The sequence below is a fragment of the Bos grunniens genome, chromosome 10, assembly GCF_055505025.1.
Source record: "Bos grunniens cultivar Pamir isolate PY7600 chromosome 10, Bosgru_T2T1.0, whole genome shotgun sequence".
In the NCBI taxonomy this organism is placed as follows: domain Eukaryota; kingdom Metazoa; phylum Chordata; class Mammalia; order Artiodactyla; family Bovidae; genus Bos; species Bos grunniens.
This window is the reverse complement of record NC_141174.1, coordinates 2,814,351-2,826,852: the sequence shown is the minus strand read 5'-3', so window position 1 is coordinate 2,826,852 and position 12,502 is coordinate 2,814,351. Positions and strand designations below refer to the sequence as shown.

The 12,502-nt window shown below is 37.6% G+C and overlaps 1 protein-coding gene across 3 annotated transcripts in view; it reads left to right on the top strand.

The window, feature by feature from the left end:
* TTC8 (tetratricopeptide repeat domain 8) overlaps positions 1-12,502 on the top strand; it is a 58,443-nt gene that overhangs the window by 27,731 nt on the left and 18,210 nt on the right. For all 3 annotated transcript variants that reach the window (XM_086319233.1, XM_086319234.1, XM_086319235.1), the window contains 2 exons: positions 9,506-9,593; positions 12,221-12,331. In XM_086319233.1, the coding sequence (XP_086175359.1) occupies positions 9,506-9,593; positions 12,221-12,331 (199 nt within the window). The remainder of the gene's footprint in view (positions 1-9,505; positions 9,594-12,220; positions 12,332-12,502) is intronic.

Here is a 12,502-nt window from a genome sequence, read left to right as displayed (position 1 = left end):
TACTGTCAGAGGGACTGTTGCATATATTCTTTGGTTGATCTCCATTACCTCTAAAGTGAAATCTGTATTTTACATGTGGCATCCATGAGCCTGTCCAAGTCTGTAGCTTTGCCCATGTGTCTCACTTCTCCCATTCTGTCTCGTGTTTTCCTTTTTGGTTAAACCTAGCTACTCGGCATCCCCCTAACATGCTGTGGACTTTCCTTCTTGTGTGCTTGTGCACCCCAGCCCACCCTACCTCACTGTTGAAATCTTGCCCATTCCTTCCACGCTGGAACTTAGTTCGTTCCTCCTTTGTGCTCTCAAAGTACGTTTTTTCCTCATTGGCCATAATGCAATTAGATTTATTTTAAAATATGTTTTGTTTCAGTCTTAATTGGTGCCTTCAGTACATGGTTGTTATCTTCATTTTTGCAACTCCTTAACATCATTAAATGTGCATGCGGTTGGTCCTTGACAATGTTTATTGAATTAAATTGGAGAGAAAAACTTGGCAGTTGGTGGAGATTATCTCTGGACTCTGACTCTTTGATATTGTCCTATGTTTATGAACTTGACTGATGTTTTCATTATCCCTAGACGTTCTTTATACATGGCGCCCACTCCATTTCCTTTGCACAAGAACCCATGTGGTGAATTCCTTTTTGATAGGATTAGAGGAAATGATCTCTTAAGGATATAGTAATAAAACACATATGACTCATCCTTCTTTCCTTTCTTTGGTTTCCAGGTACTTCAGTAGCTCTGATTGCTTGTTTTTTAATTTCTTTATTCTTCATTGTTTTTTCTAAAATCTAGTTCTGTTTTCATATTCTTTTTTTATATGTATCTTTTTATTGTAATCCCTATAAAATTATTTTTTGCAAGAGACAACTTATTAGTTAAAAATATGCAAACTAAATAGGTGTTTATGGAATTCAGTGATTGAACTTCAGCCATGTATTTAAGACTTAAATGTTCAGTTGAAACTCTGTATAAATATGCTGTTCTTCAGAACTTCAGAGTTCTCTGATAACATTTTATGAACATACCTTGTAAAAGTTGCAGGGCTTTTGAAGCAATAGGGGCTTGTACCACATCATACATCTGCTAACTTTAGGCCAGACTGTGGGGTCAGTTTAACTTCTTTGTCCCACATTGTCCAACATCTCTTTGGGTATAGTTATACCAGTGCTTAAGGTTTAGGTTAGGAAAAAAGAACACAGCTATTCTTTCAAGCCTTTAAATGAAAGTAACATAATAGACCATATTGTATACTGTTTTGTCTTTATTTCATAAATAAAAGCATTATCATAAAGTGCCTAAGTAGCTCCCACATGTCTGGGATGAGTAGTTATGAGAAAGCCCAACAGATCTATTAAGGACAGGCTGAAGTGTGCTTTAGCAATTGATTTCATGGTAATAAAATGTTCCCTGGGCAGAAGTGGGTGTTGACATCAGGACAGTTGTATTTAAGCAAGGAACAAATCTCAGATTCATAGACTAGGACAATCAGTATCAGAGACAAAAAAAGGGAAAGAAAATGTTGTGGAATAATAAAATGGTATAGCTGTATTACTCAAGTGGAAGTTAACTGATTACCTCAAAATTGTTTAGAGTTTAAAAATGGGCTTATGCAGAGTCAAAAAAGGTAACTTGAAACAAGTGAAAACTGGAATTATAACACATCAAAACTTATGGAATGCAGCAAAAACTGCATCCTAAGAGAGAAGTACCGAGCAATAAATGCCTACTCAGGAAACAAGAAAATTCTCAAATAAGCAACCTAACTTTGCATCTCAAGTAACTAGAAAAAGAAGAACAGATAAAGCTCAAAGTTAGTAGAAGGAAGGAAATAACAAAGATCAGAATGGAAATAAATGAAATAGGACCATGAGAAGGATCATGATTATGAGTAAGTGGGATTATTCCAGGTCTGTAAGGATGGTTCAGCATATGCAAATCAATGTAATATATCACATTAACAAAAAAGTATAAAAATCATACAATTATCTCAATGGATGCAGAGAGAGCATTTGACAAAGTCCAGCATCAGTTATGATAAAAACTCCTAACAAAGTGGGTGTAGAAGGAATGTACCTCCACACAGTAAAGGCCGTGAATGACAAGCCTGTAGCTGAAGTCGCACTCACTGGCATTGAAAGCTTTTGCTCTGTAAGATGAAGGGTAAGATAAGGATGCCCACTGGCTCTGTTTTTACTGAACATACTATTGGAAGTCCTAGACAGAGGAGTTAGGCAAGAAGAAGAAATAAAAGGCATCCACATCGGAAAAGAAGTAAAACTGTCTGTTTATAGCAAATGTGATGCTATATATAGAATATCCTAAAGACTCCACCAAAAAACTGTTGGAAATAATAAGTAAATTCAGTAAACTTGTAGGATACAAAATCTGTTGCTTTCTATACCTTAATAACAATGAAATTAAGAAAATAGGCCCATTTACAATTCCATCAAAAAATAAAACACCTAGGAATAAATTTAACCAAAGAGATGAAAATACTTGTACACCAAAAACTAAAATATTAATGAAAGAAATTGATGAAGCTGTAAGTAAATTGAAAGATATTTCACATTCTTGGATTAGAAGAATTATTACTATTAAAATGCCCATAGTGCATGAAGCAATCTACAGATTCAGTGCAATCACTATCAAAATTATAGTGGCATTTTTCACAGAAGTAGAGCAAGCAGTTCTAAAACTTGTATGGAACCACAGCAGACCCTGAAGAGCCAAAACAATCTTAAGAAAGAAAAACAAAGCTGGAGGCATTACATTCCCTGATTTCAAACCAATTACAGAGCTATAGGGACCAAAACATCACTACGAACAAAGCTGGTGGAGGTGATGGAATTCCAGTTGAGCTATTTCATATCCTAACAGATGATGCTATGAAAGTGCTGCACTCAATATGCCACCAAATTTGGAAAACTCAGCAGTGGCCATAGGACTGGAAAATGTCATTTTCATTCCAGTCCCAAAGAAAGGCAATGCCAACGAATGTTCAAATTACTGCAAAATTGCACTCATCTCACATGCTAGCAAAGTAATGCTCAAAATTCTCCAAGCCAGGCCTCAGCAATACATGAACCGTGAACTTCCAGATGTTCAAGCTGGTTTTAGAAAAGGCAAAGGAACCAGAGATCAAATGGCCAACATCCGCTGGATCACTGGAAAGGCAAGAGAGTTCCAGAAAAACATCTATTTCTGCTTTATTGACTATGCCAAAGCCTTTGACTGTGTGGATCATAATAAACTGGAAAATTCTGAAAGAGATTGGAATTCCAGACCACCTGACCTGCCTCCTGAGGAATCTGTATGCAGGTCAGGAAGCAACAGAACTGGGCATGGAGCAACAGACTGGTTCCAAATAGGAAAAGCAGTACGTCAAGGCTGTATATTGTTACCCTGCTTATTTAACTTATATGCAGAGTACATCAGGAGAAACACTGGGCTGGAAGAAGCACAATCTGGAATCAAGATTGCCAGGAGAAATATCAATAACCTCAGATATGCAGATGATACCATCCTTATGGCAGAAAGTGAAGAAAAACTAAAAAGCCTCTTGATGAAAGTGAAAGAGGAGAGTGAAAAAGTTGGCTTAAGATTCAACATTCAGAAAACGAAGATCATGGCATCCAGTCCCATCACTTAATGCAAATAGATGGGGAAACAATGGAAACAGTGAGAGACTTTATTTTGGGGGGCTCCAAAATCACTGCAGATGATGACTACAGCCATGAAATTAAAAGACTCTTGCTCCTTGAAAGAAAAGCTATCATCAACCTAGAAACCATGTTAAAAAGCAAAGACATTACTTTGCCAGCAAAGGTCCATCTAGTCAAAGCTATGGTTTTTCCAGTAGTCATGTATGGATGTGAGAGTTGGGCTATAAAGAAAGCTGAGCACCAAAGAATTGATGCTTTTGAAATGTGGTGAGAGTCCCTTGGACTGCAAGAAGATCCAGCCAGTCTATCCTAAGGGAGATCAGTCCTGGGTGTTCATTGGAAGGACTGATATTGAAGCTGAAACTATTATACTTTGGCCACCTCATGCGAAGAGTTGACTCATTGGAAAAGACTCTGATGCTGGGAGGGATTGGGGGCAGGAGGAGAAGGGGCCGACAGAGGATGAGATGGCCGGATGGCATCACCAACTTGATGGACATGAGTTTGGGTAAACTCTGGCAGTTAGTGAGGGACAGGGAGGCCTGGCGTGCTGTGATTCATGGGGTCGCAAAGAATTGGACACAACTGAGTGACTAAACTGAACTGAACATATACAAAAAGTGTTAACATACACAAAACAAATATCACGAACTCACGAAAATTAATAGAAAAAAAAAAAAAAAACTAGAGCACTGTCATTAAAAAATGGGCAGAGGCTCTGAAAAGACTTTTTTTCTAAAAAAGACAAGAGGCCCAACAGGTACATGAAAAGGTGCTCCACAACTAATCCTCGGAGAAACGCAAGTCAAAACCACAGTGAGATTGTCATCTCACATCGGTTAGAATGACTGTTACTGAAAACACTAGAAATCACAAGTGTTGGCAGGATGTGAGGGAACGAGAACCCTCATGAGCTGGTGGTGGAAGTGTGAATGAGTGCAGCCACAAGGAACACAGTATGGAGGTTCCCGAAAACATGAAAAATGTGCTTGAAATTAACATTTTAAATTAATTAAATTTAAAAATTAATTTTAAGTTAATTAAAAATTGCTGTACCATGTGCTTCAGCAGTTCTCATTCTGAATATCTGTCTGAATAAATGAAAACACTGACTTGAAGAAAAGATACCCGCATCACCATGTTCATTGCAGCATTAATAGCCAAGATATGGAAACAATCTAGTGCCCATGAAATCTTGCTGTTCGAGATGGCATGGATGGGTTTGGAGGGCATTATGCTAAGTAAACTAAGTCTCGTAGAGAAAGACAAATACCCTATGATCTCCCTTATATGAGGAACCAAAAATAATTAACAAAGTTTATAGATACAGAGGACAGATTGGTAGTTGCCTGCGGTTGAGACTAGAGGTGGTCAGATTGGTAGCAGAAGTCAAAAGGTTCAAACATCAATTATAAAATAAATAAGTTGTGGGAATGTCACATAGAGCATGGCAGCCTTGTTAATAATGCTGTATTGTGTGTGCAAAATTTTCTAACAAAGTAAAACTTAAACGTTCTTATCACAAGAAAAAAAATTCTGTAACTGTGTGTGGTGATGGATGTTAATTAGACTTATTGTGATCATCTTGCAATATGTACAAATATCAGATTATTATGTTACATGCCTGAAAAGTTGATATAATGTTATATGGCAATTATATTGAGTTGGCCAAAAAGTTCCTTCTGTTTTTTAAATTAAAAATAAAAGACACATTTTTCAAGACCAAAATAAATGGAAATCCGAAGGTGGAATGTCTGGTCAATATGGCAGAGAAATCAGAACTACTCAGCCACGCTGTAACAATTTTTGCCTGGTCATCAAACAAACGTGGTCTTGCACGATCTTGATGAAAGACTGCATTTTCTGTTGACTAATTCTGCACGCTTTTTGTCGAGTGCTGCTTTTAGTTGGTCTAATTGGGAGCAGTACTTGTTGGAATTAATCATTAGGTTTTCCAGAAACAGCTCATAATACAGGACTCCTTTCCAATCCCAGCATATACACAACATCAGCTTCTTTGGATGAAGACTGGCTTTTGGTGTGGTTGGTGGTGGTACATTTCACTTGCCCCACAATCTCTATCATCCCACATGATTGTACAGTATCCACTTTTCATCACCTGCCACAATTTGTTTTAAAAATGGAGCATTTTCCTTATGTGTAAGTAGAGAATCACATCAGAAATCCAGTCAAGATTTTTTTCTGCTCAACTTATGTGGAACCCAAACATCAAAATGATTAACATACCACACTGGTATAAATGATTTTCAGCACTTGGTTTCAGCATGTCCTGTGAGAAATCTCCAGCACGTAACTTCAGAAACCACTTTTGACTCATTTGATCAGTCACAGCACCTTCTCTACATGCTGCTTTTTTTTTTCTTCTGCATTTCAGTTGCATTTTTTTTATCTTTCTTGAAATAATAAAGCATAGTATTCTGAAAATGTTGCTTTTTTTCTTCTATCTTTAGTATTAAAATGACTGTACAAAAATTCACCAGTTTTGATTTTTTTTTTTTAATGCACACAGATATGACAGCTGTCACAACCTAACAAAATTGTTTTGAATGAAGTTAAAGGATGAGATGGCTAGATGACATCACTGACTCCATGGACATGAGTCTGGGTGAACTCTGGGAGTTGGTGATGGACAGGGAGGCCTGGCATGCTGCGATTCATGGGGTCGCAAAGAGTCGGACACGACTGAGCGACTGAGCTGATCTGATCTGAAAGACAATTAAGCAAATGGCACTCCATTCCAGTACTCTTTCCTGGAAAATCCCACGGACGGAGGAGCCTGGTGGGCTGCAGTCCATGGGGTCACTAAGAGTCGGACACGACTGAGCGACTTCACTTTCACTTTTCACTTTCAGGCATTGGAGGAGGAAATGGCACCCCACTCCAGTGTTCTTGCCTGGAGAATCCAGGGACGGGGGAGCCTGGTGGGCTGCCATCTATGGGGTCGCACAGAGTCGGACACAACTGAAGCTACTTAGCAGCAGCAGCAGCAGAGCCATCTTAACGAAAAAAACCGAATGAACCTTTTGGCCAACCCAGTACCTCAGTTTTTAAAAATGGGCTTTTATTCTGGGAGGTGGGTCATAGAGGATCCTGCTGTGATGTATGTCAGAGAGTGTTTTGCCTATGTTCTCCTCTAGGAGTTTTATAGTTTCTGGTCTTATGTTTAGACCTTTAATCCATTTTGAGTTTATTTTTGTGTATGGTGTTAGAAAGTGTTCTAGTTTCATTCTTTTACAAGTGGTTGACCAGTTTTCCCAGCACCACTTGTTAAAGAGATTGTCTTTAATCCATTGTATATTCTTGCCTCCTTTTCAAAGATAAGGTGTCCATATGTGCGTGGATTTATCTCTGGGCTTTCTATTTTGTTCCATTGATCTATATTTCTGTCTTTGTGCCAGTACCATACTGTCTTGATAACTGTGGCTTTGTAGTAGAGCCTGAAGTCAGGTAGGTTGATTCCTCCAGTTCCATTCTTCTTTCTCAAGATCGCTTTGGCTATTCGAGGTTTTTTGTATTTCCATACAAATTGTGAAATTACTTGTTCTAGCTCTGTGAAGAATACTGTTGGTAGCTTGATAGGGATTGCATTGAATCTATAAATTGCTTTGGGTAGTATACTCATTTTCACTATATTGATTCTTCCAATCCATGAACATGGTATATTTCTCCATCTATTAGTGTCCTCTTTGATTTCTTTCACCAGTGTTTTATAGTTTTCTATATATAGGTCTTTAGTTTCTTTAGGTAGATATATTCCTAAGTATTTTATTCTTTCTGTTGCAATGGTGAATGGAATTGTTTCCTTAATTTCTCTTTCTGTTTTCTCATTATTAGTGTATAGGAATGCAAGGGATTTCTGTGTGTTGATTTTATATCCTGCAACTTTACTATAGTCATTGATTAGTTCTAGTAATTTTCTAGTGGAGTCTTTAGGGTTTTCTACGTAGAGGATCATGTCATCTGCAAATAGTGAGAGTTTTACTTCTTCTTTTCCAATTTGGATTCCTTTTATTTCTTTTTCTGCTCTGATTGCTGTGGCCAAAACTTCCAAAACTATGTTGAATAGTAATGGTGAAAGTGGGCACCCTTGTCTTGTTCCTGACTTTAGAGGAAATGCTTTCAATTTTTCACCATTGAGGATAATGTTTGCTGTGGGTTTGTCATATATAGCTTTTATTATGTTGAGGTATGTTCCTTCTATTCCTGCTTTCTGGAGAGTTTGGAAATAAAAGCAAAAATAAACAAATGGGACCTAACTAACCTTAAAATCTTCTGCACATCAAAGGAAACTATCAGCAAGGTGAAAAGACAGCCTTCAGAATGGGAGAAAATAATAGCAAATGAAGCAACTGACAAACAACTAATCTCAAAAATATACAAGCAACTCCTACAGCTCAACTCCAGAAAAATAAATGACCCAATTGAAAAATGGGCCAAAGAACTAAATAGACATTTCTCCAAAGAAGACATACAGATGGCTAACAAACACATGAAAAGATGCTCAACGTCACTCATTATCAGAGAAATGCAAATCAAGACCACTATGAGGTACCATTTCACACCAGTCAGAATGGCTGCGATCCAAAAGTCTACAAATAATAAATGTTGGAGAGGGTGTGGAGAAAAGGGAACCCTCTTACACTGTTGGTGGGAATGCAAACTAGTACAGCCACTATGGAGGACAGTGTGGAGATTCCTTAAAAAACTGGAAATAGAACTGCCTTATGATCCAGCAATCCCACTGCTGGGCATACACACTGAGGAAACCAGAAGGGAAAGAGACACGTGTACCCCAATGTTCATTGCAGCACTGTTTATAATAGCCAGGACATGGAAGCAACCTAGATGCCCATCAGCAGATGAATGGATAAGAAAGCTGTGGTACATACACAATGGAGTATTACTCATCCATTAAAAAGAATTCATTTGAATCAGTTCTAATGAGGTGGATGAAACTGGAGCCTATTATACAGAGTGAAGTAAGCCAGAAGGAAAAACACCAATATAGTATACTAACGCATATATATGGAATTTAGAAAGACGATAACAATAACCCTGTGTACGAGACAGCAAAAGAGACACTGATGTATGGAACAATCTTATGGACTCTGTGGGAGAGGGAGAGGGTGGGAAGATTTGGGAGAATGGCATTGAAACATGTAGAATATCATGTATGAAACGAGAAACCAGTCCAGGTTCAATGCACGATACTGGATGCTTGGGGCTAGTGCACGGGGACGACCCAGAGGGATGGTATGGGGAGGGAGGAGGGAGGAGGGTTCAGGATGGGGAGCACATGTATACCTGTGATGGATTCATTTTGATATTTGGCAAAACTAATACAATTATGTAAAGTTTAAAAATAAAATAAAATTAAAAAATAAATAAAAATGGGCTTTTATCTCAAAGTAGATGTTTTTCAAAAAAATGTCATCTTCAGTTCTTCCAATAAAATGGAGGCTCTGAGCATTTCTTTTTTTTTTTTTTTAATTTTATTTTATTTTTAAACTTTACATAATCGTGTGACATGTCAGCTGACACAAGCAATTTGGTTGGTGACTCACTGGCATCCTGCTCTGATTAGGCTTCAGACAGACTCTACACCCCATTTAAGTGTTCAGACAGTGAATATGGGAATGCCGGCATATTTTGTCTAACCTGTATAAACATGCATGTGTGCATATAACATTGCCTTCATGGTACATGCTTACTCTTAACAGATGTAATTTGTCTCTAATTCATATCCTCGGTATGAATGAATGCTGGTAGTATTTGTTTTAAATTGATTGTCTAATTTTTAAAATGGTTGTTCTTAGGTTAGGATTGTATCGGGAAGCAGAGAAACAGTTTAAATCAGCCCTGAAGCAGCAAGAAATGGTAGATACATTTCTCTACTTGGCAAAAGTAAGTATTCTTAAATTGAGTGGAATTTGTCTTCTCTGGATAAATGTTTAAATTCCAACCAGCACATGGGGAGAGTTGCCAGTTTCTGTAAGAACAGTTGGCAAGTTAATGTGTTCGGACTTAACATTTTTTTTTTTTTAATGGTAAGGGAAAAGGTGAGAACATTCGGAGGATAACCATCTCAGGAAAAATCGGTTGCCAGGGAAAGTAAGACAGCCTCTTTGAAATATTACCCGTTCGATTGGGAGAACATACTACAGGCCTACTATCCCCAGGGGTCACAAGCCCTAGAGAGGTGTTTTTCTACAACACATTTGTTTCCCGTGTCAGCAGACTATAGAGAACAGGATTGTTTTTATGTAGGTCTTTCACTTTTTGGCTCTGTCATTATAACAAAAACAGTATTTCCCCTTTATTGAGCACCTACTCAGTGTAAGGTATTTTATCAAGTCTTTTCCACATGTAATTTAATTAAACTTTCTTAGCAACACTGCTTTAACATTTCCTTTGTACTGTTGAGGAAAAGGAGACTTAAGAGGATAAGTGAAAGATTTTCAGTCTCACTTGCCTGTTAAGAGCCAGCATTCAAACCCAGGGGGCTTCCCCAGTGGCTCAGCAGTAAAGAGTCTGCCTTTCATTGCCGGAGACTCAGGAGATGGGAGTTCAATCCCTGAGTCGGGAAGATCCCCTGGAGATGGAAATGGCAACCCACTCCAGTATTCTTGCCAGGAAAATCCCATGGACAGAGGAGCCTGGCAGGCTACAGTCCACAGAGTCACAGAAGAGTCAGACACGACTGAGAGACTAAACAACAACAATTCAAACCCAGGACTTTCTGATTCTAGAGCCTGAGTGCCACCCACAGCCACAATAGAAGTGAAGGACCACCTGGAATTTTCAGTATTGGAATAAGTGACTACTTTACCCTCACCAAGGCTACTTTAGAAGAAGCATTTGATGAAGTGGTGGTTAGGACATCATCTTGTATTAATATATCTTTAAGAATTTCTTAAATTTAAAAAGTGTTGTAAAGGAGGTTGAAAAGAAGGCAGAAAAGGAGGTGCATCTGCTGCTGCTGCTGCTGAGTCACTTCAGTCCATGGGATTTTCAGGCAAGAGCGCTGGAGTGGGGTGCCATTGCCTTCTCCAAAGGAAGTGCTACTATTTTCCAAATATGGTATTAATGTTAGCATACTAACAGAATCAAAGGGAAGTTCTGCCATATAAACTTACTGTGCTGGCTTAGTATGTTTATAGTAGTTTTTAAAAAACGTTTGAAACTCTAATATCTAAGTGTCTTTATACATTATATGTTAAATTCTAAAAAGGTTTCTAAACATCACAGTAAAGTTTTCTGACAGCTTGAAATTATAATTCAGGTTACAGTATTTGACTATTATCTTCTTAATTGATAATTACTTGCCATGTGGTTAAAAATGTACTTTTTATTTTAACTATTGTTAAATACATGGTTTGATTATTTTTTCATAAATTGATTTGCTTAACTCTGTTGTTGCCTATGTGACTATATAGGGTTACAATTTACTTGTTTTTTTTAATATGTGAAGGAATTATTGCTAAGTAATTGGAGACCAAGCAGATTTTAGGAACCACGTTATTTCTTATAATTTAAGCTTGTTAATTTAAGAATTATTAAATATTTTATATTACTTCACATATGGAATTATATTATTTATTATATTTTAAAAAGCAATTCAGAAGCATGTAAGGTAAAAATTGAAAAGTTTTCATCCATACCCTTTCCTCTAGTCTCATTGTTTATCAGTAAACACTGCAGGCAGTTTTGTGTGTCTCCATTTGGGCTTCTTCAAAGCACAGTCTAAATGTTTAGGAAGAAATGGAGGATCCAAGATCATGAAGAAAATAAAATGTCATCATCTTATGTTTCTATACATAGAACTGTAGTTCTCCTTTTAGAAGTTCCTAATAGGTTGTGGTTTATCCACGCTGAATATCTCATTGCTAATTAAGTGGTGGAAACTGTTAAACGGGAGTATCGAGTGCTAACCCTCTCAACTCCCTGCCCCTCTACCCTGCACATGTGTTTCCTTCTACTTCTCAGGGTCCTTCTCCCCAACTCCTCCAAAGGCTTCCCCAGCTGCTGCTCCTCAGACTTTCCCCTGGGGCATGCCCTCTTTCTCCAGCATCTTCAAAATCAGCCTCACAATTGGCCCTTCGTGCCTGCCTGTAGACACACTTAGGTCTGTCCTATCCTAAAAAAGATTTTCCCCTGATCCTCTCTTTTTTAAAAATCAATGTATTTTAATTGCAGGATAATTGTTTTACAGCATGTGATAGTATTGGGTGTACATCAGCATCCTTTTCTAGTTACTCTCTAGTCTGTGTGACGGTAGTAAGCCCACAGTAAGTGTTTGCTGAAGGAATAAATGAATAAATGTGTCACACACAGCATGAGGAGATATAACTATACATCATTATTGGAAATTAATCCTACACATTTCTGAAAAATGTTTACTGTAATATCTAGGAGATAATTTGTTACTAAGCAATAATTTTAAATTTGTCATAATGAAAAAAAAATAATAAATTTGTCATAATGAATACTGTTATTTTAAGTCCTTTTGTTGAAGTGTATCCTGGTTTTAGGTTTACATCTCATTGGATCAGCCCTTGACTGCTTTAAATCTTTTCAAACAAGGCTTAGACAAGTTTCCAGGAGAGGTAACCCTACTTTGTGGAATTGCCAGGATCTATGAGGTAAGGTTCCTATCTTTCAAAAAGTTGACATACAATTGAGGTTATATGCTACTTAAGTAAGTTCATAGTCCCTTGGGGTCTTATAAAATGTAACATTTTGTAAAATTATGATTGTTGGCCAGTGATTTACAAACAGAATAAGAGATTTTAGTGTATACATTAAACAAACTT